Raw genomic sequence first — 23,986 nt, 5'->3', positions numbered from 1 at the left:
CGCGCCGTCATTAGCCCCGGGATCCCACAACTTCTGTTACTTATGATTGAGTCCACCAGCCACAATCAGCGACTGCCCGGTGATGTACGGCGTCTTGCAAAACATTTCGACCGCATTGGCAACCTGGGGACCATCAGTCTGTCGTCACGACCGTGTTAGATGCTGTCGTCTTACCTCTTCGGGCTTGCCGAACCTCCCAACCGGAATCGTCTTTTCAATCTCAGGAACAGTTTCTGGGAACAGTCCGGTGTCACCGATCATGGCCGGAGCTACGTCGTTGACGGTGATGCCAAACTCGGCCAACCTGGAGCTCAGATTCTTCATCATGCCGACCTGGCCTCCCTTGCTAGCAGCGTAGTGGGCAGCGTTGACGCCAGCGCCATACGCTGCAATGCTCGAAATGAATATGATGCGACCCCACCGCTGGTCCCGCATTCCCTCAGCGACGCCCTTGGCCAGCAAAAACGATGCGCGCAAATTTGTGGCAATGGTCAAATCGAACTCGTCGACGGGCACGTCCCAGATGTGCGGGAACCGCTTTCCTCGGCCCGCATTGCTGACGAGGATGGACACCGGCTTGCCGTGCGCGCTCTGCGCATCTTTGCACAGCTGCAATGCCTGATCTGTAGCCAGGTCGGCTTGATGGATCGAGACCTTGATGGTCGGGTGGTCCGACTGAAGCTGCGCAGCGAGCTCGGCCACCGACGATTTGTTGCTGGAGTAGTGCAGGGCCAAGTCGGTTCCGTATGTTGCGAGCTTGCGCGCGCAAGCACCGCCGATTCTATCCCTGCATCAGCCAAAAGCAAATCGGAGATCAGAGCAGTGCGTGGTTACCCTCCAGACGCGCCCGTCACCAGCGCAAGGCGTCCGCGCAGTTCGTTTGAGGCAGACATGCCGTTGTTGAGGGAGTGCAGCGGCTGGGGACTCATGATGGCAATTTCGTCAGGTATCTCAAATTTCCCTTTGTATTTTTCGAACCGAACGGTCGTCTCAATCGGGACGTGCGGGCCTAATAACCTGGGGATGCGATGCCGCTGCGGGGTAGAGAACCTGCGAAGCCGCCGGGCTCCGTCGGCGAATATCTACTTCTGCTGTCGCGTCGGCCTTTGATCTTCCATTTCCTTATCGCCTTCGTCACTTTCAGCATGGACATGCAGCCTCCACCGCCGAAAGTGCCTCCGTCTGAGCCTCTGTCGCCAGGAAATGGGCCCGAAAACGAGGCCAAGAACAAAAGAGTCAACCAGGCTTGCCTGATATGTCGTCGCCGCAAATCAAAATGCCACTTGTGAGTAGCACCTTTGCACCACGCTCTAGCACCGCTCTCGGGGATTGAAAGCACGCACAAAGGCCGACGACCTATAGACCGCCTGAAGGAGTCCCCACGACATTGCCAATGCTTTGCCGACGGGCTTGCATCCGCCTTGATCAATGCCACTTTCTTGTGTCCCGTTCGCGTTTCTGTTGGGGCTTGTTTCATTAGCTGTTCCCGGTTGATTCGTTGGCTTCTTCTCAAGTCGCAAAACTTAACACAGAACAAACTTAGGGACTATAAGGACGGCAAGGCACAACTACCTTGCCAACGCTGCAAGCGCGAAAGTCTGGAATGTGTACTTGGAGGATCCAACCGCGGAGGCCGTCGGGTGAGAAAGAAACCTCTGCCGCAGCTTGGAGACGCCCATCAAGCGTCTTCTGGAGTCTTTTCTGTGCCACCACCCCCTCCGCCCCCTGCTGCCGGCGACAGCAACAGCGCGGGCTTCCACGGCCTTGGGACGATTGGCACCACGACAAACGGCTCGCCGACGGAACAACGTCTGAACTTCCGGACCATTGAGACCAATAATGCTAGACCGCCACCCGAGACGGCACCTCAATCCGCAGGAACCAACGGCATGGAGTTTGACAATTTGCAGAACCCATCGGACGCGCTGGGCATCCTAGCCCGTGTGGCCGAGGAGGATACGCCTGCGGCGGCGCAGGACCCAACGCCCATGAGGGCCATGTTGCCCGAAGCAACCCCCAGATCATCTTACCGGCTTTTGGCAGAGGGCAAGCTAACGTTGAATGACATGGTGCAGCTCATCCAGAGATACCGCACATGCTACCACCCCTATTTTCCGCTCGCGCCACCGCACGCGTTCGAAGTTTCTAACCTCATCGAGTTTGCGCACAAGGAGCCGCACCTGCTGACGGCCATGCTTGTCATTGCGTCCAAGGACTTGGCCGAGGAGATGCACTTGTACGAGTCGACGTCGGAGTTTATGAAGATTCTCATGTCAGACCTGGCGGCTGGCGGAAATGGCGGGGTCGAGGCGGTGGAAGCGCTCCTGTTGCTTGCCGAGTGGGCGCCCTTTACGCAGAGGGTGCACGTCGGCAAGATTGGAAAGGGAGAGGAGGACAGGGAGGCGTGGAACTCGTCCGGCCTGGCCATCCGGCTCGCGTACTACATGGGCCTGGAGAGGTATTCGTTCAAGATCATCAACGACGGCAAGGACCCTCAGTTTAATCGGAAGCTGCTTGTTTGGACAGGTGAGTGGAGTCAGTGCTGTCGAGGTTGCAGAGAGGTTTGATGTGTTTTGTTGCTTTGAAATCTTGACTTTTGCATTGCGCCCCTCTGGAAAGATTGCATTAGTGAATGAGCTCGACACGACTCCTTGCCCATGTTCCACAGTCTGCGCAACACTCTACTCTCTGCATGGATCCTTGTGCGACGCTGTCTGGTTCGCTCAATGCTGACATTGATTAGCATGCTATATAGCAGATCGACAAATATCGGTTCGCACATGTCGACCACGGTGTCGGGAGACACGGCTGACGCGCGGCAGATTCGCATAGGAAAGGCGTTTTGGTCAAGAGGGTGAGTTGTCGGCACTTGCAGCAGCGAAGCAAAAATGTCTGACAAAAGGGACAGGCCTGGACCACTGACAACACTTCGCCGAGAAAACTACCCGTACTTGTTGCCGCAACGGCCCAACGAGGAGGATTATGCAAGCATTTTTCAGGTACGCGTCGGTTCTGGGGCAGGCCCAGATTAATAATGGCTGACGTGGGTGTGCAGGCTACCCTGGAGTTGACGTCGCTTTTTGGCAACGCGCATGATGTCCTGTAGGCGCGGCGCCTCGTTGGCTTGGGTGTCTCGGTGCTGATGCAGGGACAGGTACTCCAACGTCGGGACGAGTTTCCGGTCGAATCTCAGCGGCAGCTACGTCAAGTTCATAGACGACTTTCGAGCAGCGGCGTACGGATGGAAGGCAGTCTGTAAGTGGCAGGCAGGGTGCGGTCGAGAAGTAAAAGCTGACACTGGCAGGGGGCTGTCTGAGTTGCTCGCCCAACCTCAAGGCGATGCTGGTCATGAGTTACGACTACCTGCGGCTGTACGTGAATGCGTTTGCGTTCCAAGCAACGGTGCGACGGGTGCAGGCCAAGCTTGCAGAGGACAAGGCCAGCAGCCCCATCATCCCGCAGTCGCCGTCGCGCGTCTTCTACAACAACGTGGGGGCAGTGGGGGATGCGCGGTTCATATTCGAGGCGCTGGATGCGGCCAAGGCGATTTTGACGACGGCCAACAGCTTCATCCCGGCCGAGACGGCGCTGCGGTTCATGCCGCTGAGGTTCTACCTGTACCTGGTGTACGGGGCCGTGTTCCTGTTCCGGGCAAAGATCGTGGGCGTGTTTGCGGGCGACGAGGAGCGGCTCATACGACGGCTGATTGACGAGACGATTGAGAAGCTGCAACGCAGCGCCGTGGGCCCGCAGCACATGGGGGCGCGCTACGCGGAGCTGCTCAAGCTGCTTTGGCAAAAGGCGGACACGCACAAGCCGCCGGGGTACATGCGCAGCAGCGGGCACTCGCAGTACCAGCAATATGGCGAAGGAGGAGGGGGCGTGTCGCAGGCGACGCCGGCGCCGTCAGCGTGCAGCGGCAACGTGGGCGAGAGCCCGCTGGGAGGCAACGACAACGGGGCGACGGCAGAGCAGCTGGGCGACTTTTCGTGGACAGACCTCAACACGATTGGCGAGTTTGCGACCAGCCAAGGGCAACTGACGGACGACGCGCTGTGGAGCGGGTTCCTGCCTCTGGAGGTCGACTTTGCACAGTTTGACGCAGACATGGGTATGGGGTTCTGAGTTGGGAATTAAGGTTGGCTGGACCCTTTTGCTGAGTTTACGGGAAAGGTGGAGGTGGAGGTGGAGGCCGAAAGTGGACGGTTGAGCGGAGAGGGAGCCAATGGGAGGAGGGGGAATGTCAATGGGCAGTGAGTGGCAGGCAAGGCGTGGCGAGGCGAGCGAGGTGGGGTGCATTCCTGGTGCAATCACGCACTGACTCAGTCAGTCACTGACTCGCTCAGTCACTGACTCAGTCAGTCAGTCAGTCAGTCAGTCAGTCAGTCACTCAGTCACTCACTCACTCAGTCACTCACTCACTCACTCACTCAATCACTCAAAGGACTTGCCGTGCCTTAAGAGTGAGTGAGCAGCAAGGTACTTCCAGTCTCCCACTCTCCAGACGCCGGCATGACGCCGACTGATGGCGCGAAGGAACATGAACCTGAGGAAGGAAGGACGCAGAGAGCCGAGGCCGAGACTCAGTAAGCGAGCCAATGGGCTTCGGGCTGTAGTAACGTAAAAAATCACTTGTCCGCCATGCGCTGGCTGGCTTTGACCGCATGCGGCAAGGCGTTGCGGCACCACCGAAACCGTCACTTCGCCCCGGCTTCTCGAGATGCGGAATCCAGACGCTCTCTGCTGACAGAATGCGGGGGAACAAGGGTGCAGGCGGATGGCTTGCGCGCTAGTCGTCATGCTCCCCTTCCCACTTCACTCAACTGCGACGACGGGACCCTCGACTCGCCCGCTATAAAAGTCCTGCTCACTCGCTGCTCCGCCCCCTCTTGTCCATCTTCCGAAAATCAAACTGAGACTGTCTGACGTCGATCCGATCCGATCCACCGTACCACGACATCTCACCATGGCTCCCGGTTTCCAAGGTACCGTTCCTGAACAAGCTCGCTCCCCTCCCCTCGGGTCACACACATTGAGCTAGCTGACATGGCTCCGCCAGCCCACGCCGCCGACGGCCGCAAGAACGGCGACCTCTACCGCGACTACAATGACGACCGCAACGCTACCTCGGAGGACACGCTCTACTGCACCAGCAATGGCGCCCCCTACCCCCACCCTTACGAGACACAGCGCGTCGGTGAAAACGGCCCTCTGCTGCTCCAGGACTTCCACCTCGTGGACCTGCTCTCCCACTTTGACCGAGAGCGTATCCCAGAGCGTGTTGTCCACGCCAAAGGCAGCGGTGCTCATGGCTTCTACCGCACCACCGACCCTCTCGACGACCTGTCCGTTGCGGACATCTTCAAGGCGGGCAAGCAGTGCCCCGTCACCATGCGCTTCTCCACCGTCGGTGGTGAGTCGGGTTCTCACGACTGTGCCCGCGACCCTCGCGGCTTTGCTGTCAAGTTCCGCACCGACGAGGGCAACTGGGACATGGTCGCCAACAACACGCCCGTCTTCTTCCTGCGCGACCCTGCCAAGTTCCCCCACTTCATTCACACCCAGAAGCGCGACCCGGCCACTCACTTGAACGGCGCCGACGACTCGACCATGTTCTGGGATTACCTTTCCCAGAACCCCGAGTCAGTCCACCAGGTCATGATTCTCATGGGTGACCGTGGTATCCCCGACGGCTACCGCTTCATGAACGGCTACGCTGGCCACACGATGAAGTTGGTGAACAAGAACGGCGACTGGGTTTACGCCCAGTTCCACTACAAGAGCAAGCAGGGCATCAGGTTCCTCACCGGCGAGGAGGCTGGCACCAAGTCTGCTGACCACTCGCAAAAGGACCTGTATTACGCCATCGAGGCCGGTGACTTCCCCGGCTGGGACTGCTACGTCCAGACCGTCACTCCCAAGCAGGCCGAGGACATGTGGGAGCAGGAGAGGATCAATGTGTTTGACCTGACGCACGTGTGGCCGCAAGGAAAATACCCCCTGCGCAAGTTTGGCGAGATCTTCCTCAACGAGAACGCAAAGAACTACTTTTCCGAGATTGAGCAAGTGTGCTTCAACCCAGCACACATGCCGCCTGGTGTCGAGCCCTCGGCCGACCCCGTCCTGCAGTCTCGTCTCTTCTCGTACCCCGACACCCACCGCCACCGCGTCGGCGTCAACTACCAGCAGCTGCCCGTCAACGCGCCGCGCGTGCCGTACCGCTTCGCAAACTTCCAGCGTGACGGCTCCATGGCGTTCTACAACCAGGGCGGACGCCCCAACTACCTGTCGTCGATCGAGCCCATCAGCTTCCGCAACCGCACCATCGACCTGAACAAGACGCACGGCCACTTCATCGGCGAGGCCGTAACTTTCCTGTCCGAAATCCGGCCCGAGGACTTCAATGCTCCGCGGGCGCTGTGGGAGCGCGTCTTCGACGATGGCGCGCGCGAGCGCTTCATCAAGACCGTGTCGGGCCACATGGCCAACTGCCGCAAGGAGGAGATCATCAAGAGGCAGATTGCCATTTTCCGCGAGGTCAGCGAGGACATTGCGTCGCGGCTCGAGAAGGCGACGGGCGTCAAGGGCTACGCCGGCATCTCGGGCCTGCGCTTCAACGGCTCGCACAACGGCATGGCCAAGACGCCCGACCTGCGCGCCGCCAATGGCATGTTGAGCAAGGTGTCGATCAGCGCGACGGACAACAATGGCGCTCCGGCTCGCGGAACGCACAAGGATAGCTTGCTCAATGGCAACGGCATCAAGAACGGGGCATAAGCGATGGCGAGCTGGAAAATTGTATCGAATTGAATTAGGCTGGACAAAGTTGTGTGTTTACTCTTCTGGTTGGATATTTGTGTTCCGTCGTATCGTACTCCTAGCCTTTCCTTTGCTTTCCTTCCATTCTTTTCCACTACTACGAATGAAATCTTGTCATTCTCTCCCTCCCTCTTGCGCGGCCATGAAAACGTGATTTTCACCACACTCCCCCTCACACGCCTGAGTGAGAGAGAGAGGAGAGGTCATTTCGGAATTGCGGAACTGACGTATGGCCAACTTGTCACGCGCCCTGTTACATACATAGTCTACTCCGCCCGCCACGCATCTCCACACCCAGACCAACCAAGGTAGTTAGTCCACGGCCAACCTGCCTCTCTCGATGACTGGTGACGCGCTCGAGTCTCTCTCTGCTCATTTGGTCGGATGGGCATGTGGTGGAAAACACGACACATCCGCGCCACGCACGCACGCACGCACGCACACACGAGTATAAGCAGGCAAGTAGGCAAGCACGCAAGCAAGCAAGCATGCACGGGCGCCACCGCCACCGCTACCGTTAGGACGAACCGGATGCCGACGCTCTGTCTGATGGCAGATGCGGTCAGTGTTATAGACAACAGCAGCCTATTGTTGCATTAATCCAAGACTAAATTTTCAGGTTGTTTCGTTTTGTTTTGTTTTCTTTTGTGTGCATCCACGCCACATACCTGCATAGGTGTCGATGCATGAGTGGATGGATGGATGGATGGATGGATTGGTGGGTGGACGGGTGGGTAGGTAGGTAGGTAGGTAGGTATTCGCCGTGAGACATGCATGGATACACACATACATGCTGTTTTATGCAAGTGGGAATATACCGAGATAAGACATGGGTCCAGAGGCTGCCGTGCCGGCAATTGGGAGAGGGTGAGGGGGTGAGACACTTTCTTCAGCTGTCCATCTGTCTGGCTGAGTGAGCAGTCTAGAACAGCAATGAGCAAGTGAGTGCGACGCTGGGTTGGCTGGGCTGTTCGACTTTTATCTCGTCTCGTCTTCGGTTGTCTGATCCGGTGACGCGGCGCCGGCTCCTGGCTCCTGGCTGCGTCCGCCTCCTACACACACGCACAGCTGGCAGAGTGAGATGGGCAATGTGCAAATCGAAAGAAAGAAGCGAAGAAAGCGCGCACTCTCCGCGCCGTTATTCACATCTTTCTACTTGCAATGGTGTAGATACAGTACATACTTGCCACTTGTACCTTGCTTGCTTGCTTGCTAGCTTGCTTGCAAAGAGAAAGAGGTTGTTAGAGAAGAGGTAGACCACACACACAGACCTTACATACCTACATACCTGCGTACCTAATGTACCTAGGTAGATAATCGTCAAGCAAGGTCAAAAGATCCGAAGCCAACCCAACCCAACCCAAGCAATGTCGCCAGGGGGTGGATGGTCCCCACACGCCACCCGCGATCTAGCCCCCTTCCCTCCTTCCGCCCTCCGCGCCCCCACCCCACCCCCTCCACACCCCCCAAAAAGCTCTCTCAATGGGCAAAACAGTTCTGCGTCCACTGGGACTCGAACCCAGGCAACTTGCTGGCTCCACTGTGTGGAAATGGAAGGCAAGTATCATAACCCCTAGACCATGAACGCATAACAAGGATGGTGGGGAGCGTGGGTTATGAAGAAGGAGAAGCGGGCGTGAGATGGGGTTTGGAGGATGGATGGATGGATGGATGAGGGGAGAAGGGGAGGAGGGAGAAGAGAGGGAGGAGGAGGTGGTGGTGGTGGAATGGATGGTTGGATGCGTGTGGTGGATTGTGAGGTGTTGGGAGGCGGCACATCAGCCGAGGCGGTGACGGGTGCTTTTTGGCCGAGCCGACGCGGGGCGTGAGTAAGTTGGATGGTGAGGTGCCAGCAAGCGGACAGTTTTCGATGGCATGACTTGCCAAAGAGATGCCACTGACTTGACCGCACGGATTGCTGGTAAGTGAAAGACCGGGCAAAACGGCGTCGTCGTGAGCCGGGTAGAGAAGGCGGTACAGCAGGTAGTGGTGGTCGACCTGACAGACGACGGGATCGGCGCCGAGCTCTCGCGTAAGGATCCCAGGCAGCACCCGTGGAGCAGAGCAGAAGCTCAACCAACGCCGCACCGCCAAGACCAACTTATCAGCCTCGTCGCCCACCTCACCCCATTCTGCGTCGTCGCCAGAAGACTTGACATCTCCAGGCATGGCCGACTTTCTCAACAACCTGCTGGGCACAAAGTCGACGCCCAGCGCGGCGCCCGCCGCCGACCAGGACGCCGGTACGTCACGCCCGCCAGTCGGCCGAACTGATCATTGATGATGGAGAAGCCATTGGCGTCTAACACGTTGCCATTGCAGACTTTGCCGACTTTGCCAGCGCGCCCGAGCCCACGCCGGCGTCGATATCGGTGGCAAGCGCGTCGACGGCGGCGGCGGGCGTCGTAGCCGGCGCCACCAACGTGCCCCTCGTCCCCTACACCAAGTGGTACCGGGTGTGGGAGCGGACGCAGCTGTCCGACTTCTACCAGGAGGCCTTCATCCTGCCGTTCATCGTGCTGGTGGTGCTGGTGCACGTGTGGGGCACGCGGGCGAACCGCAAGCGGGCGCATGGCTGGGCCAGGGCCCACGCGCCGGTGCTCAAGGACGAGTTTGCCAGCGTGGGCTTTGGCGGGCGCAGGGACAAGAAGCCGCCGACGGTGCAGGACGTGCAGGCGAGCGGGCTGGCGCGCCTCAGCGCCGACGAAATGGCGTCGCTCGAGCCCGAGAAGCTGGTCAAGGAGGTCGCGCACAACGAGTACCAGTCGTACGCGACGGGCCGGCAGAACGTGGCCTTTGTCGACGTCAAGCTGTCCATGGCCAAGCGCTACAACCCGCTGGTGCGGTACGGCGAGGCGGCGGCCAGCTTCTTCTTCGACAGCGTGTCGGCGCCCGTCGAGCGCATGGAGGCCACGGCCTACGCCTTCGACGGCAAGGAGGCGACGCTGGCGCCCGGCGCCGCCAAGGTGCCCAACTCGTCCTTCGACGGCTTCGTCTTTGCCATTGTCCACAAGGACTTGATGAAGCGCCTGCGCGACGACCGCTACGACCTCTCCCTGACCACGACGAAGGACCACCCCAAGCTGCCCGTCTGGTACACGGTCATGAGCGAGTCGGCCGAAATCACAGACGCCCTGCTTACCCCCGAGCTGCTCAAGGTCGTCGAGCAGGCCGGCGACGCCCTCGAGGCCCTCGTCATTTCCGACCAGCCCATGGACCGCCCCAAGAAGTACGTATCGCATCCAGCACCCCCGTCCCTCATATCCTCCCACTCACTGACTGACCGCTCACAGACTCGACGAAACAAACCCCCGCAAGCGCATCACGCTCTCGCTCACGCTCCCCGCCAACAACGACTACAGCGCCACGCTCCCCCTCTTCAGCTTCTTCCTCCGACTCCCCGACCAACTGGCGTCGTCGGCGCGGTTCCGGCCCGAGGCGCTGCGGCGCGTGCGGCAGACGCGCGAGGACGAGGCGCGCAAGCTGCGCAAGCTCGACGACGAGGGCCGCGCCGAGGAGCGCCGGCTCGAGGCCGAGAAGCAGAAGAAGGCGGATCGCGAGCGCAAGCTGAAGAACATGAGTGCGGATGATCAGCGCAAGTATCTGGAGAAGGAGCGCGAGAAGAATCTGAGGAGGAGTCAGAGGCAGAAGACTATGAAGGCGTAGGTTTGTTGGGGTACTGCTGTGTTGGTTGAGGTTGAAGTGGGTGGTTGAAGGGGACATGGGAGACAGCGGGGAGATGGGAGGTACTGTGAGGGACGGAGAAAGGCAGACGGTTGAAAACCATGTCAGTCGGCGAGACCGACCTATCATAAAAGCATTTACACTGTTTCTATTGTATGTACCTACGCAACAGCATTGATCCAATCCAATCCAATCCAATCCAAATTCACCATACCATGCCATTGAGTCCTGCCTGCCCTAGCCCTTGCCCACCGCTGCCGTAGAAGGGCGATACGGTATTTGGAGCCAGCCAGAACGCTGTGTTTGGACGTGATGTGATGGCTTGACTGACTGACTGACTGACTAACTGCAGGGAGTGAGCAGAAGTGTCAAAAGCGCTGTGATATGTGGTACATGTCGAGGAGATAGGCGCGGGCAGTTTGGATGTGCACCATGTGACAGCGCGCAGGGAGCAGTCGTCGAGCTACGCAGATGAAGCAATGACCGCGTCGACATGGCCAAGCTGGAATTTTTCGTAAAGAAGAAGCATGACTGCCGTGCTTTTACAACACCATAGCGAATCCCAAGATAGGTCAAGGCACACACGTTAATCACTTTTGATGGTAGCAGAGCAAACATCACGGCAAGCAATTGAGAAAAGTGATGGGAGATTGTTATCATTGAAATCGTCCATCCGTGATCCTCGTGAAGCCCATTTTCATCCCTCATACATGGCCGTATTTGGCCGTCGTCAATGTCGAAGGTCTATTCAAATCCTTCGTCTATCTGTCGTGGTCGCCCAAGTGGAAATCTAGGACTGCTCGACCGCCTTGAGAGCATCGAAGAACTCGTTCCAGTGTTTCATGACGTAGATGGCACCGCACTCCTCCTTGAGCATCTTGTACATCTTCTCCTGCTCCTCACCCTCGTAGGGTCCGACGTAGCCGATGAGGGGGATCTTGGCATTCTTCGCGGCAGTAGCACCGCTGCGGCTGTCCTCAACGGCGACGGACTCGGCAGGGGTGACGCCGATCTGCTCGCAAGCGTAGAGGTAGATGGCGGGGTCGGGCTTGGAGGTCGGCTTGGGAAGAGAGGTGGCAGCGCTGTAGACGTGCTCGGGCGGGAAGTACTGGTCGAGGCCAACCTTGCGGATGGAAGCCTGGACGCGGGAGAGAGCAGAAGAAGAGACGACAGACAGGCCGTACTTCTTCTCGTCGTAGAGCTTCTGGATGACAGGAATGACGCCGTCGCAGGGCTGGGCCTTCTTCTCGAGGGTCTCGATGACCTTGCCAAGCTCGCGGTCGACATAGCTGTTGAACTCTTCGTCGGGCATGGAGAAGCCATACTTCTTCTGAAGTGAAGTCATCATGCCGCGGAAGTTCTGGCCGACGAAGTCCTTGAGGAGAGCAGGGCCGGTGTAGCGGTCAGAGATGCCGTACTTCTCGAGGATCTCGTTGGACAGCTCGGCGCAAGCCTCGAAGGCGAGCTCCTCAGAGAGGACGAGCGTGTTGTCGCAGTCGAAGTGGATTTGCTTGATCTAGCATGGGTGAGTGAGGTTAGTGGGGTCAGGTCAGGCCAAGGTTTGGGCAGAGCCATTGAACTTACAGCAGGCATCTTGGCGAGAGGATGAAGCTTGGATAGAAGTGGAATGTTGTTGAAGAGCGAGAGGGATGGAGTTGTGTAAGTGCAGAGAGGTTGTGAGTTGTGGAGTGTGTGGAGAGTTGTGGAGAAGTTGTGGTGGAAAAAGAAGCGTGGACGAGTTTAAGTACCTGGGACCGTAGGACGCGGACGCGCAGGCGCAGGCGACGAGTGACGTAAGCGGGGCAGCAGGAACTGGAAGGGGCCCGGGTGGTCCAAGCGGGCACAACGAGGGCAGGAGCGAGCAAGTGGAGCGCGCGCGGTGTGGTATGTATGTAGCAAAGATAAAGAAATTGGGAGCTGAGGGTGCTACCCAGTGCTGCGAGGTGTTACGAGTCTAAGTAGACATCAGTAGAGAGTACATGTTAGGCTGGCGCTACTCTTGCATCCAGCTGCCCTTGTCCGCTGCTGCAGAGACGGACCTCTACCCCTGTTGATTGCCGCCGCGCGGGGCTGCCAAACCTCTTCCACCACCGCAATCCCTACCTCTCCCACATACATCCCACAGACATGCCACCTCCCCGGCATACCGCTTCGTCCTCAACCCTCAACGGCCTTTGTCCGAGCCGCAACTGTCTGCTGTGAAACCGCAAGACATGTGCTCGTAAGCGCCCTCTGCATCCCGACCGCTGCCCGATGCCCTCAACGTGCGACGCGCCGCCTCTGGATTGACGCACTCGCTCGCCAGCCCATCTTTTTTTTTTTTTTTTTTTGTCTCGTTCCTGCCCCTGCCCTTGGGCTCTCGATTTCTAGGACCGATGCCGCCACATGCGCTGCCTCTCTTGTGCCAATTTACCCACGGCTAAGCTCTTTCTCAGGCTCTCAGGCATCATTCCAACCCAGCCTGTCTTTGGCCCACGTGCTCGGCCAATGCTGCCCTTTCGTGGCACCATCCAATTCTCTTTCGATACGCAGAATCTCTCGTTGCGAATGTGCCGTCGTCTTCGCTACGTTGCGTCCATCCGTTGAAGTGACGATAAAGTGTGAATCTTCCTCCCAAGCCAAGTCGAAACAGGCAAAGTCGGTACCCAAATTGCGTCGGGTCCAGCAACTTTATCTCAACGTCCATTCAACGGGGTCCTCTTGGAAAGGAACGAACGGAAAAATGCATATATACAAACTTTGGCGAGTTCTGATCATCGCTCATGGCCGACCGCTCGGCAGATTGCACGTCCATTCCCATAGTTAAAGAGTCGTGTCGCAAAGAAGACGAGGGACACAATGATTGTTTCGAAAATGGGAACCAAGCTTGCACGGTGGCCAAGCGTGTTTGCAAGTCCAATCTCAGGAAATGGACGACTGAGTCCCAACACACAACACGCACGGCGCCCGGGAATGTTTTTCAGGCCCAGCATTCTAGACGCCGACTAATCAAGAGCTTTGACACCCCAAACGTTGAGCTCACAATCGTCAGGCACAAGAAGCCGAAGTCCAGCGCAAGCAATGCCGAAATCCACCTTTTATCTGATATCGCTTCGTATCGCTTTATCGTGCCCGGCAGTCATGTCTTTTCCTGGACTTTGTCTCTCAAGGCCCAATGATCAGCTCTGGCGAGGGTCGCTTACGAAATTCGGTGAATTTGCGGAGAAGACCATGTCCGCTTCCTTTGGGTCGTTATCTACAAGAGTGGGCGTAAAACAGTCGAAAAACACTACAAACCCCACGTCGTCTATGCCAAGAGCTCCGGACATCGTAACCACGACAAAAAATGTCCCTATCTACTTCGCCATATTGACCCACAGAAGCAGGATGCGTCATGGTCTTTTCTTCTCTGAGTAGGTCCATGCGATGGGACAAAATATCAGCATGTATAAGAGGACTTGCTCAGGGAATTGTAACGCGGCAACAACAGGGACAATCCCCCAAACGCGACTGCAACCATGAGGTCGGCAATTTCAGCCCTGACAACGGGGTTGGCCGTCTTGTCTTTGCTTTCCAACGTTGTTGATCACGTTTCTGCAAGGCCCAGTCCGAAGTCTGGTTCGAGATGGATGAAAGACAGTCAGGCAAGGGGAGGACTGGGTGGCTCCAGAAACCACCCAACCAGACGTCAGGACTCAGGTGCCTCTTGCGCTGCTCCAGTCGCTCAGTCCATAACGGCACCGAAAAGCAATATTTGGGCTGGACTGACGGACGCCGAAGCTGCATCGGTGGTGGCCTGGCTTTTCAGCCAAAAAGACCTTAATTTGACGACATCCACCGAAGCGGGCGAGTGGGACAACACAGTCGTAAGTCGATTGTCCAGAAATCAATGTGTCAGACTAACCGTTGAAAAGACGCTTGTAGAGCTAATGGTCCCAAACAAAACTGATTCCCTCGCGTACCTGGACAGCAACGGAACGGCCCCGGCAAGATATGCTCACGTTCAATTGGACCACAGAGCATCCGAAGAGCCCTACTTTCAGGACATCCTGGTCGGCCCCTTGCCAGTCAAGAATGGGACCACGCGGTACGAGCCGCTGACGTTCCCTTACACGAGGAAGACACAAGGCCGTGTGCGCAATCTCGAGGCTGACTCCGACCTTCTCTCCGATTGGAAGCACAACGTTAGTGCCTCCATTGCTGACATCACCTTGGAGCTTTTCAACGGCACTGCGACTGGACTAGACAACGATACCATCGACGTCTGGGGAATTGACCCTTACTGGCAAGAGGATGGCATCGTCCAATGGAACCAGTTTTGGGGTCTTCCAACGGATGGCTTTGACGAAGGAACCCTCTTGCCTCTCGGCCTGTATTTTGCAGCCAACCTCACCGGCCGAGACCCAAGCACATGGGCCTTGCTCGGCTGGTTCTACAACGACATATTCTATGCAACCACCAAAGAATTCAAGGCCGCGTTCTACTCTGAAGGATTCGAGAAGCTGAAACCCAACGTTGGTGGATCCTGGGCAGCTACAGACCAAAAAGGCCCTGTGTTGCCGCTCGACATGCTCACCCCACCCATGGCCGTGACGCCTCAGGGCTCTCGCTATTTTGTCGACACGGAACAAAAGTACATTAAGTGGATGGACTTTGAGTTTTATGTTGCATTTAGCCGCGACACGGGCATGAGGCTTTTCGACATCAAATACAAAGGCCAGCGTATCATTTATGAGCTGGGGCTGCAGGAGGCGCTCGCCCATTATGCAGGCAATGATCCAGTCCAGTCTGGCACGGCATACTTGGATACTTATTATGGTGAGTGGGGCATTCCCTCGATCTGTTCCTCCCATTTCATCCGAATCAGCAAAAGTTGCTTCCTTGACAACGTGCTGACAGCAAATCAGGATTTGGCCCGTACAGCTTCCAGCTTGTAGCCGGTTACGACTGTCCCAGCTACGCCACGTACCTCAATAGCTCGTTCTATACGGCTGAGACGACGCACACGCACATCAATAGCATCTGTCTCTTTGAAAACACAGCCGACTATCCGTTGCAGCGACACAGCACCTCGGACTATGTCAGCGTCACCAAGAACACTTACTTCACCATCCGCAGCGTAGCAACTGTTGGTAAGTACAACAAGCATGAGCCACTGTGCCATCACTGACCATCAATCCAGGCAACTACGATTACGCCTTTACCTACTCGTTCCACATGGACGGCAGCGTCCACGTAGAAGTGCGCGCCTCTGGATACATCCAATCAGCGTACTGGGCCAACAACGGCGACTACGGCTTCCAGATCCACGACGAGCTGTCCGGCTCGATGCACGACCACGTGCTAAACTACAAGCTGGACCTGGACGTGCTGGGCACAGCCAACACGCTCACATCAGCCGCGCTCGTGCCCACCACCGAAACGTACCCGTGGTCCTTCGGCGGAGCGCGCAACACGATGAAGCTGGCGCGCTCGCACGTGGCCAACGAGGATGAGGGCAAGCTGTCGTGGGGCGACAACTCGGCGACCATTTGGAGCGTGGTCAATACCGACGCGCCCAACGCGTATGGCGAGGCCCGCGGGTACCGCATCATGCCATCCACCAGCCCGATGCACTTGACGGTCGTCAACAGCACGAACTTGGCCAAGGCGGCGCAGTGGGCGACGCACGACTTTTTCGTGACGCGGCAGAAGGATAGCGAGCCAAGGAGCGCGCATCCGGCCAATAGCCAGGACGTGCATGATCCGATTGTGGACTTTGACGCTTTCTTTGATGGCGAGAGTCTGGAGCAGGAGGATCTCGTTGTGTGGTTTAACCTTGGGTAAGCAAGCATACACAACCACACACACACACACACACACTCTCTCTCTCTCTCTCTCTCTCTCTCTCCCTCGTCAAACCTTTTCTCCACATCCCTCCTCCCCATCCCGCTCCTTCTCAACTAACTCACATCTCTCCACAGCATGCACCACGTCCCGCACACCGGCGACCTCCCCAACACAGTCTTCACATCCGCCCACGCCGGGCTGCAAATCCTGCCGCTCAACTACCTGCCCGGCGACCCCAGCCGCGCCACCGTCAACCAAGTGCGCGTCGACTACGGCAGCGGCAACAGGTCTTCCGTCACGTCGTTTGGCCAGGCGCCGCTGCCTACGTGCAACCTTGACTGGGCAGAGTATGAACCGGACTTGACGGGGTATGTCGGCGATGTTGTTATTCGAAAATTTCCGTTTGATCCGAATGAGCCGTATTTTGAGATTACGGGGATTGATTAGGGAGGGAGGAGGAGGGTGTGGGGGAGAGGAGGGAGAGGGTTAGTGCGTGTGAGGGAGGGGAAGGAAAAAGCAGACGCGCTGAGGATGGATGGACGGAGATGGATCTAGATGGTGTTGCATGCATGTTGAGAGGACAGTGGTGAGTTGTAGAGGAGCCATTAGCCATGAGAGATGATGGATCAAAGTGCGACAACGCGTGCAAGCAGATTATTTTTCAAGGTGCGGTCGTTCAGTTTTGTCGAATGGAGCTCAGGGAAATGCCTTTCTTCGGCCCACGGCCTGGCCTATGTAGTTCGTTGGTACAATGTCGACTCGGGCAAGAATTGTTGTCATGCCATTTTTCACAGCGGTTGGTACAAGGGTTGAGCGAAAAAGGGCTGGCTGCATGCACAAGTGCACAGAAAACACGAAGCTTTTCAATTTTCCGCTGTCCATTTGTCCATGCCATACCATGCCATGCTGCAACAAAACTTCCCGTAAATAAAGCCTTACCAGTGAATCCTATCCCAGGCCTAACCCAACACAAAGCCAAGCAAACAGAGATCCATCATCGAATCATCATAATGTCCTCACTCATTTCTTGCCCTTGCTGCCCCGCTCGACGAGCTTCTTCTTGACGTGCTTAGGCATCTTGGTCTTGCGCTTCTCGCGTCGCTCCTCCTTGATCGCTGCCTTGTGCGCCTTCTTGTCCTCCTTGTCTTCGAAGCGGCGGCCGCGCGGCTGCTTTGGTTCCTTGTCGACCCAACCGTCGCCCTTGCCCTCGCCCTCTTCGTCCTCACTCCCCGTCTCCTCGTCCTCGTCTCTGTCGTCGTCAGAGTTGGAAGCGGAGGCAGCCTCGGCTGTCGTGTCGCCAGTCCCGCGACCGTTGGTCTTGGACGCCAGCAGGTTGCCGTAGACGAGATTGGCGCCCTCGCCGCGGCCAACGAGTTCGGCGTCGCGCTCGACGTCGTAGACCTGTTCGAGCGTCTGCGGAATGTACTGCTTGCGAAAGACCTCGTTGTCGACCTCGTCGTCCCGAATGTGACCGTCGGCGCCGTCCTCGAGTGCGTCGGCGCCCTCGCTGCGTCGCTGCCACGCCTCTTCCAGCGTGCGCTCCATGCCCAACACGTCGGTGGGCGCGGCAGCGTCGGTCACAAAGGCGAAGACGATGCGGTCCGGCAGCACGTCGACACCGCGCGAGCGGAAGAAGTCGCCGATGTTGCGGATGTCCATGCGCAGAAACTCGAGGGCGCGCGGGTGGTCGTGCTCCACGGATTGCGACACGTCAATCATGTAGATCTTGTGCTCGTGGTAGAGAAGGTTATATTCGGACAAGTCGGCGTGAACGAGCCGGCACACTTGGTACATGGTGCGCATATAGCCAAGTAGTTGCACGTACAGCTCCTTCCAGCGCGCCTCAATTGCGTCCGAGTCGTCGAGATTCAGCGACAAGGGCACGTCGCGTAGCCGTGGTGCCGGCCAGCCCTTGCGGTCGCCCAGGAAGCCCATAACCAGCACATGAAGCCGTAGGTAGATGGGCTCTGGGCAAGGGATTCCAGCTGCATGCAGGCGCTTCAAATTCCGCATCTCCTTCTCTGCCCACACCTTGACCATGGCACGGTTGTTGGATTTGGAATATCCAGAGCGGAAGCGGAATTCGCCCGTCACATACTTATCGCGGTCCTTGAAGACCAGGATCGAAGTCTTGTAGACCTTGATGGCGCGATGAATTGGGGGCGCTGACTCGTCGTCATTGGGCGTTGAGAGCGCGTGGTAAACATTGGCTTCTTTTCCAGTCGAAACGCAGCCATGAATGGAGGATACAATGTTGCGATTGATCATCTGCAAGAGCAGCATTCGCGTCCGCGGGTCCAGCACTTGCTCCGACGTTGCCCTGTCGGACTTGTCCTTGTCCGTATTCTCTCTTCGCCCATACTTTGTGTCGTCCAATTTTATTTTGCTCGCGTGTACGCTCAGCGAGCGCACCTGGTCGTCAATCGAAGATTTTGTGTTTGCGCTCGGTTTTTGTGGGTTTGTCTTGGGTTTTTGTGATTCGGGGACCGAGTGGTCATGGAGCTTGCGCTGTCGATTATAGCTCTTCGTGTAGTCATTAGGGTTCCCAGTGCCGAGGGCGTCGGCGGCGAAGTCATCGTCGGCCTCTTCGTCCGTGGCCTCGTCAAAGATGTCGTCGTAGTCTTCGCCGTCGGAGTATTCGTTTCGCGGAGCTTCGTTTGCTGCGTCTGCTGTGTGAGTTCCGGAGAGAGAGACGCCACCATCTAATCTTTCGTAGCCTTGGTTGGGGACATATTCGAAGGCGGGTTCATTCGGTGCCGCTGGCGAGGCGTGGTGTGGCGAGCCCGATGCCATGGCAGAATACTCGCTGTGGGAAAGCTTGGGGATTGAGGGCGATTCCAATCAGTTCGAGGAGTACAACGAGCAGCCTGAAAAGCCTCCTTGAATTATGAGAGAAAAGAGAGTCGCCACGAGCAGATTTGTATGTGCGCTGGTTAGAAAAGATGGTGATGCACAAAAATAATTCCACGGCAGTTCAGTCATCGTAGCCCGACGCTAACTGGTCTTGGAAGGCGGTCAGAGTCCTGGCTCACTCGCCTCCTGTCGTTCTTCACGTTGCCGTGCTTTCTTCACTCATTTCTGCGACACAGAGTCCATCCTTTCGAAAACATCGCCATCCATGTACTGCGTCAGCATGAAGTACTCGGTGGCGCCTCTCTTGTGCTAATGCAACCGCTTCTTGGCCAACACAGCAGACACCCACAACGCATGTTGTAAAGCTGATGGATCGCGACACTACGCACAGCATTTGTTTCTCTATCTTTCGCAATTTGAAAAGTCATACTTTCTCTTGCGGTTTATTGAAATGGTGCAAATCACTTTGTGGAATCATCTAATTGACAACCAACAGTCCAGCCTTTCCAGAACTCGCTCGGGACGGGCCGAACCGCCAAGTCGGCTTTTTGGTACAATCCGACGTCCTTTCTTTGCCAATCATATGCGGTCATAAGGGATGATGAAGTCGACATGCCAATTTATATGTCCAAGTCTACTGAACATAGACGATGCGTTTCTGCCTCGCAACCAACTCCTCAATTCGCCTTGGGCTTCACGAGAACCCTGACTCCTTTACTGTCTAACCTTGGTCTCGGGACAATAATGTCGGCCTGGACCTCGATGTCCGTGATGTCCGTCTCGAACAGCTCGAGCCGGCCCTCGAATCGACGCAGAACAGTTGGAAGGGCAAGGTAAAGCTCGGAGTAGCCCAGCCTGCAAAAGAATGAGCACTCGTCCGATTGAACACAGGACGTTGACTTACTGGAGTCCCAAACACATTCTGGTTCCCTTGGAGAAGCTCAAGAGGTACGCATCCAAATCTCTCCGCTTCTGGCCATCTTCATTCAGCCACCGCTCGGGCACGAATTCGTCTGCGTCTTCTCCCCAGACACCCTTGTCATGGTGAATAATGAGCGACGACATCCCAACAGCCACGCCAGGGGGGATGACTTTTTCGACTTTGCCGTCGGTGCTCTTGAAAACCATCGGTTCAACCGGTGAGACGCGGGGAAGACGCGTCACAAGACCGTAGCTGAGGCGAAGTCCCTCGTAAATGACTGCCGTCAGGTACTGCAGTCTCTCCAGAGAGGCTTGAGAAGGAATTTCGTCGGGGTTGGGGAAAATGGGCAAAACCTCGTCCATGAGCTTCTGCATGATTCTCGGCTTAGTGAAGACGTGGTAAAAGATGACGGCCAGCGTCCAAGTAACGGTTTCGGTGCCTGGAAGGCCGTCAGCGTCCATCTTCAAGCAACAGAAAGACCAAGTCTCCTGGACAGCCGAGACGAGTTCGTGGCTGACTTACCAGCACCAATGACTGATTGACCCTCCTGCCACAGTCTGTCGACGGACTTCTCAAACGCAGGTAGATCACTGTCCATAAGCTCATGGAATATGGTCGTACCCATGTCAGTTTCAGGCCTTTTCCCCTCGGCAACCTCTTTCTCAACCTGTTTGATGTTTTCAACAGCATTGTTCTGCAGCTTAAAGTACTCTGCAAACTCTGGCGCCATCTTGACGGTCCAACTCTCGGGTAGCGACTCGAGAAACTTGCCGACCCAGGGCCACTGCTTGGTGACTCGAGAGGACTTCAAGCCACCTTCCAGCGTAATGCGCACATCGTTTCTAAAGTCCTTGACGTCCAGCAGCTTCGTGTCGATTCCAAAAGCGTACAAGGACACCACGTCGGTCGTGAAGCAGCTAATGGCCGAGTCAAAGACGATCGGTTGGCCGGTGCCGGCATTCTCTTCCAGCCGCGCGCAAAACTTGTTCAGCAGATGGACGATGGTGGGTTCGAGCTTGGCGACGCTTCCCTTGGAGAAGAAGCGGTTGAGGGCGCCGCGGCGAACCCGGTGCAGGTCATGAGGAACCGTTCCAAAGGCTGACTCTTTCAGGTTGAGGTTTTGCGTCGCCATCCAGTATTTGTCTCTCTTCTTGTTTCCGCCCGAGTAGAGCGTGTCGATAAATGAGGGGTCGGACACATGGAGCTCCGTCGGCGAGATGCGAATGATGGGACCTATTGGATATCAGCGGTTGGATTTTCGACTACCACTCAACATCCCCGTTCGTCTGCCTTACCATACTGTTCATGCAGCTCTTTGATCTTGAATGAGAACCGATACGGCGTTACAAAGTCGTGGTAGAACTCGTAGAAGTAGGTCAACGCCGCGAGTTTCGGTCCGGGAAATTTGGCAATGTTTGAAAAGCACAGCCGGTGAATCGCAACCGAGGCATAGTAGACGAATGCCGTTACGGTAAGGACCTCGAACGGGCGATCGCCCAGCAGCTTCAACAGGCCTATCATCGTCGGCACGCGCAATTGGAGTATCCACGCTTGTCGAACTGTCGGATATCAGGCGGGAGCTCTTTTCGCGCCATATCACGGCGGGAAATTCGCAGACTTTTGTACAGGACAGTTGCGTTGGAGACATCCAATCGGCGATGTTGAAAACGTGACTAACCCCACTCCCTCAGTTTGGGGGCGAATAGACGGCCCAGAAGACAACACCATTGAAAGCGCGTGCACCCCTTGAGACAAGACGTTGGCAGCTACAAAAGTGGTAGCCTTCTCCGAGGAGTAGGACGGAGATCATTTTGTATAACGCCGAGTTCAAGTCCCCCGTGGATTGGATTGAGGAGACGAGCTCTGCAGACACTACGGTCAAGCACTTTGTTTGTCAACCTGCATTTCTGGAGGAACACTGATGAAGTTTTCAGATTAGCGAGAGCTTGTCAAATCCTGACTGAATCCTGCCGCAGCCAAATTTCTGGCCCCCAAAAATATACTCGCGAACCACCATGTCGAAGCGAAGTTCCCCACGTCCTGTGCGGAAAACGTTACCAGTCAGTGGGCTCTGCATCTGATCCTGGAGCAATCTCCGCGTAGGACTCGTCAGGTCTTGCCGGCAAATCAGGGTCCCAACGGCGCGATCTCCCCGAGAGCACCACTTTGGCAAGCGAGTGAAGAAGTTTGATTACTATGGCATATGGGACGACATCTTCCGTACATGTTGCATCTTTGTCTGCAAGTGGAAAGCAAGCCGTGGCTCGACGCAGATGCAGGGGTTTCAAGACTCCAGCGACACGCAATTCAGCGACAAAATGCTTCCTGGAAGGGGGATCATTTTGTCCAGCTTCAACCGTGGATCCGCTTGCGCAAACAATGCCTCCCAATCCTGGAGATCTCGTTCGCGAGCATTCATTAGGTTCTTCATGGCCATGTCCACGCACCTGCAGCGAGAGATTGATCAGCGCTTGCACCATCAGATTGCTCGCCTTTGCGCGCCATTATTTCTGTCCATTGGTTTCTCATTGCAGCAAAAACATTTTTCATTGACGTACCTGATAATCTTTTCCTGGACAAGCGGGATTCTGCCTGGTTCAGGGACCATGCTGTCGAGAATGAAGATTCGCGCTCCGGGTTTCATGGCATCTGCGGTTTTCTTCAAGATTTGGGCGGCGTACTTATCCGGCCAATTATGAAGGATCATGCTGAAGAAGTAGACGTCTGCGTCTTTGACCGGCTGCTCCTCCTTCAGGAAGTCGTAAGCTTGGAAAGAGACTCTATTGGCGAGATCGCTCGGCAAAGAGGGGACGATTGTGGCGTTGGCTTCTTTGATGACGGACTCAAGGTCTTGGACAACAAAGGTAAGGTCCGGAGCCTTCTTCGCGATTGCAATGCTGTTGTGGCCACGACTGCCACCGATCTGTGTTGGAAAGTCAGCCTTTTCGTCTCGTTTGGCTTCTCGTGCGACCATCAGACACTCACGTCGACGAATTTTCCTTTCCCCAAGCTTGTCCAGTCGAAAACATCATCAACGTGTTGGGTTCCGTATCCAGTGTTTTCGTTGGCCCACTTCATGGCGAGCGAGAATCTTGCAACTCTTTCGGGACCCTGGCTGGTCAAGTAGGTGTAAAAGTCTTGTCCCTTGGTATCTTGAGCAATGCTATATGCCGTTTGCCACGGTTCTTGAGCATCAGGCCCGAATTGCTCAATCGCCTCGAGGGCCTTCTCGATGGCCGGAAAGTTTTCTTCTATTGCGAGACTCGTCATGGCTTGCATCTCAGGAGAAGTGATCATTTGGGCCGAACTCGCTGTGTGCGCGACATGGCCTGGCACTGGCTCGCAGAATATCATGTTGGAAATGCAAGCACGAAGCATCCTCTTGAGGTCCGTAGTGACGACTGGATATCCAGCTGCGCTAGCCTTAGCAGCCAGATCTTCATAACTGATGGTCGGTATATCGGATCCAGGGGGAGCTTCTGGTGGCGGCAATGGAACAAAAGAAGCGATCTTGTAGCAATGGATGTAGCGGAACGCCGAGAACTCCAAGAATTGCATGAGATAGTATTGGAGATAGTCTGCTGGCCCATGTGCCAAGGCGCTCAGCTTTTCGACAGCACCAAGAAGCTCGTGTTGAACAGCAATCACGGCAAGATCTGTACCGGGTGGGAACAACGTTGGTGGAGAATTTGCATCAAAGGATGGTTGTTGAAGACCGTTTTTCTTCCAGTACTCTGTAAGCGTCTGGGCCGTGGATTGAATCGTGTTTGCGAGAACCATGAGGCTCTCCGGCTTCGGGATGGCTTGAGCAACCATGATGGACCGATTTTTGAACTGGAACTTCAGTTTCGGACAAAGACAGAAAATGGTAGAGATTTGGTCCTCCATCATCGAGCGATC

The 23,986-nt window shown here is 56.3% G+C and overlaps 9 protein-coding genes and 1 non-coding gene across 10 annotated transcripts; 4 read left to right on the top strand and 6 right to left on the bottom strand.

Annotated features, from left to right (window-relative positions):
• Nucleotides 1–36: 36 nt before the first annotated feature.
• Nucleotides 37–893, bottom strand: IWZ02DRAFT_384498 (uncharacterized protein; the record flags this gene model as incomplete). The annotated part of the gene is made up of 3 exons (XM_066765342.1): nucleotides 37–123; nucleotides 175–781; nucleotides 835–893. 3 exons carry the CDS (start codon nucleotides 891–893, stop codon nucleotides 37–39), a joined length of 753 nt encoding a protein of 250 aa, XP_066619321.1.
• A 258-nt stretch (nucleotides 894–1,151) lies between these two features.
• On the top strand, nucleotides 1,152–4,125 carry IWZ02DRAFT_384074 (uncharacterized protein; the record flags this gene model as incomplete). Its single annotated transcript, XM_066765311.1, has 8 exons — nucleotides 1,152–1,285; nucleotides 1,544–2,526; nucleotides 2,744–2,772; nucleotides 2,823–2,854; nucleotides 2,909–2,999; nucleotides 3,056–3,102; nucleotides 3,155–3,255; nucleotides 3,305–4,125. 8 exons carry the CDS (start codon nucleotides 1,152–1,154, stop codon nucleotides 4,123–4,125), a joined length of 2,238 nt encoding a protein of 745 aa, XP_066619320.1.
• Nucleotides 4,126–4,816: 691 nt separating this feature from the next.
• Nucleotides 4,817–6,925, top strand: IWZ02DRAFT_79775 (CAT1 catalase). Its single transcript, XM_066771233.1, has 2 exons — nucleotides 4,817–4,985; nucleotides 5,060–6,925. Exons 1-2 carry the CDS (start codon nucleotides 4,967–4,969, stop codon nucleotides 6,775–6,777), a joined length of 1,737 nt encoding a protein of 578 aa, XP_066619319.1. The 5' UTR covers nucleotides 4,817–4,966; the 3' UTR covers nucleotides 6,778–6,925.
• A 1,392-nt stretch (nucleotides 6,926–8,317) lies between these two features.
• On the bottom strand, nucleotides 8,318–8,407 carry IWZ02DRAFT_t106. The gene has a single exon. It is a non-coding gene; the product is annotated as a tRNA-Gly (tRNA).
• Nucleotides 8,408–8,899: 492 nt separating this feature from the next.
• IWZ02DRAFT_461062 (uncharacterized protein) lies at nucleotides 8,900–10,711 on the top strand. Its single transcript, XM_066768194.1, has 3 exons — nucleotides 8,900–9,062; nucleotides 9,142–10,048; nucleotides 10,113–10,711. Exons 1-3 carry the CDS (start codon nucleotides 8,987–8,989, stop codon nucleotides 10,483–10,485), a joined length of 1,356 nt encoding a protein of 451 aa, XP_066619318.1. The 5' UTR covers nucleotides 8,900–8,986; the 3' UTR covers nucleotides 10,486–10,711.
• Nucleotides 10,712–11,143: 432 nt separating this feature from the next.
• On the bottom strand, nucleotides 11,144–12,462 carry IWZ02DRAFT_461060 (HAD-like domain-containing protein). The gene is made up of 2 exons (XM_066768193.1): nucleotides 12,088–12,462; nucleotides 11,144–12,019 (listed from the first exon to the last, which is right to left on the bottom strand). The coding sequence occupies exons 1-2, from the start codon at nucleotides 12,094–12,096 to the stop codon at nucleotides 11,294–11,296; spliced, it is 735 nt and encodes a 244-aa protein (XP_066619317.1). The 5' UTR covers nucleotides 12,097–12,462; the 3' UTR covers nucleotides 11,144–11,293.
• Nucleotides 12,463–13,655: 1,193 nt separating this feature from the next.
• On the top strand, nucleotides 13,656–16,769 carry IWZ02DRAFT_79729 (putative membrane copper amine oxidase). Its single transcript, XM_066771232.1, has 5 exons — nucleotides 13,656–14,348; nucleotides 14,397–15,300; nucleotides 15,390–15,614; nucleotides 15,665–16,304; nucleotides 16,446–16,769. The coding sequence occupies exons 1-5, from the start codon at nucleotides 14,001–14,003 to the stop codon at nucleotides 16,756–16,758; spliced, it is 2,430 nt and encodes an 809-aa protein (XP_066619316.1). The 5' UTR covers nucleotides 13,656–14,000; the 3' UTR covers nucleotides 16,759–16,769.
• Nucleotides 16,770–17,227: 458 nt separating this feature from the next.
• IWZ02DRAFT_79719 (extragenic suppressor of the bimD6 mutation) lies at nucleotides 17,228–19,383 on the bottom strand. Its single transcript, XM_066771231.1, has one exon. It carries the CDS (start codon nucleotides 19,102–19,104, stop codon nucleotides 17,332–17,334), a length of 1,773 nt encoding a protein of 590 aa, XP_066619315.1. The 5' UTR covers nucleotides 19,105–19,383; the 3' UTR covers nucleotides 17,228–17,331.
• A 14-nt stretch (nucleotides 19,384–19,397) lies between these two features.
• On the bottom strand, nucleotides 19,398–21,402 carry IWZ02DRAFT_461055 (cytochrome P450). The gene is made up of 3 exons (XM_066768192.1): nucleotides 20,609–21,402; nucleotides 20,069–20,525; nucleotides 19,398–20,019 (listed from the first exon to the last, which is right to left on the bottom strand). Exons 1-3 carry the CDS (start codon nucleotides 21,216–21,218, stop codon nucleotides 19,842–19,844), a joined length of 1,245 nt encoding a protein of 414 aa, XP_066619314.1. The 5' UTR covers nucleotides 21,219–21,402; the 3' UTR covers nucleotides 19,398–19,841.
• An 878-nt stretch (nucleotides 21,403–22,280) lies between these two features.
• IWZ02DRAFT_461050 (O-methyltransferase-domain-containing protein) lies at nucleotides 22,281–23,955 on the bottom strand. Its single transcript, XM_066768191.1, has 2 exons — nucleotides 23,072–23,955; nucleotides 22,281–23,009 (listed from the first exon to the last, which is right to left on the bottom strand). Exons 1-2 carry the CDS (start codon nucleotides 23,900–23,902, stop codon nucleotides 22,566–22,568), a joined length of 1,275 nt encoding a protein of 424 aa, XP_066619313.1. The 5' UTR covers nucleotides 23,903–23,955; the 3' UTR covers nucleotides 22,281–22,565.
• Nucleotides 23,956–23,986: the final 31 nt, after the last annotated feature.

The sequence above is a fragment of the Phyllosticta citriasiana genome (genome assembly GCF_038021145.1).
Source record: "Phyllosticta citriasiana strain CBS 120426 chromosome Unknown IWZ02scaffold_14, whole genome shotgun sequence".
NCBI classification, from domain to species: Eukaryota; Fungi; Ascomycota; class Dothideomycetes; order Botryosphaeriales; family Phyllostictaceae; genus Phyllosticta; species Phyllosticta citriasiana.
Note: the sequence above shows the minus strand (reverse complement) of the source record. Positions and strands in the feature narration are given on the sequence as shown.

Coding starts and splice junctions, on each gene's coding strand:
- IWZ02DRAFT_461062 (XM_066768194.1), top strand. CDS start 8,987: ATGGCCGACTTTCTCAACAACCTGCTGGGCACAAAGTCGACGCCCAGC. Junction 9,063..9,141: donor CGCCGCCGACCAGGACGCCG/GTACGTCACGCC, acceptor TTGCCATTGCAG/ACTTTGCCGACTTTGCCAGC. Junction 10,049..10,112: donor CCCATGGACCGCCCCAAGAA/GTACGTATCGCA, acceptor GACCGCTCACAG/ACTCGACGAAACAAACCCCC.
- IWZ02DRAFT_79729 (XM_066771232.1), top strand. CDS start 14,001: ATGAGGTCGGCAATTTCAGCCCTGACAACGGGGTTGGCCGTCTTGTCT. Junction 14,349..14,396: donor GCGAGTGGGACAACACAGTC/GTAAGTCGATTG, acceptor ACCGTTGAAAAG/ACGCTTGTAGAGCTAATGGT. Junction 15,615..15,664: donor CCGCAGCGTAGCAACTGTTG/GTAAGTACAACA, acceptor CCATCAATCCAG/GCAACTACGATTACGCCTTT.
- IWZ02DRAFT_79719 (XM_066771231.1), bottom strand. CDS start 19,104: ATGGCATCGGGCTCGCCACACCACGCCTCGCCAGCGGCACCGAATGAA.
- IWZ02DRAFT_461055 (XM_066768192.1), bottom strand. CDS start 21,218: ATGGCGACGCAAAACCTCAACCTGAAAGAGTCAGCCTTTGGAACGGTT. Junction 20,526..20,608: donor TCAATCAGTCATTGGTGCTG/GTAAGTCAGCCA, acceptor ACGGCCTTCCAG/GCACCGAAACCGTTACTTGG. Junction 20,020..20,068: donor AGAATGTGTTTGGGACTCCA/GTAAGTCAACGT, acceptor ATTCTTTTGCAG/GCTGGGCTACTCCGAGCTTT.
- IWZ02DRAFT_461050 (XM_066768191.1), bottom strand. CDS start 23,902: ATGGTTGCTCAAGCCATCCCGAAGCCGGAGAGCCTCATGGTTCTCGCA. Junction 23,010..23,071: donor GGAAAGGAAAATTCGTCGAC/GTGAGTGTCTGA, acceptor TTTCCAACACAG/ATCGGTGGCAGTCGTGGCCA.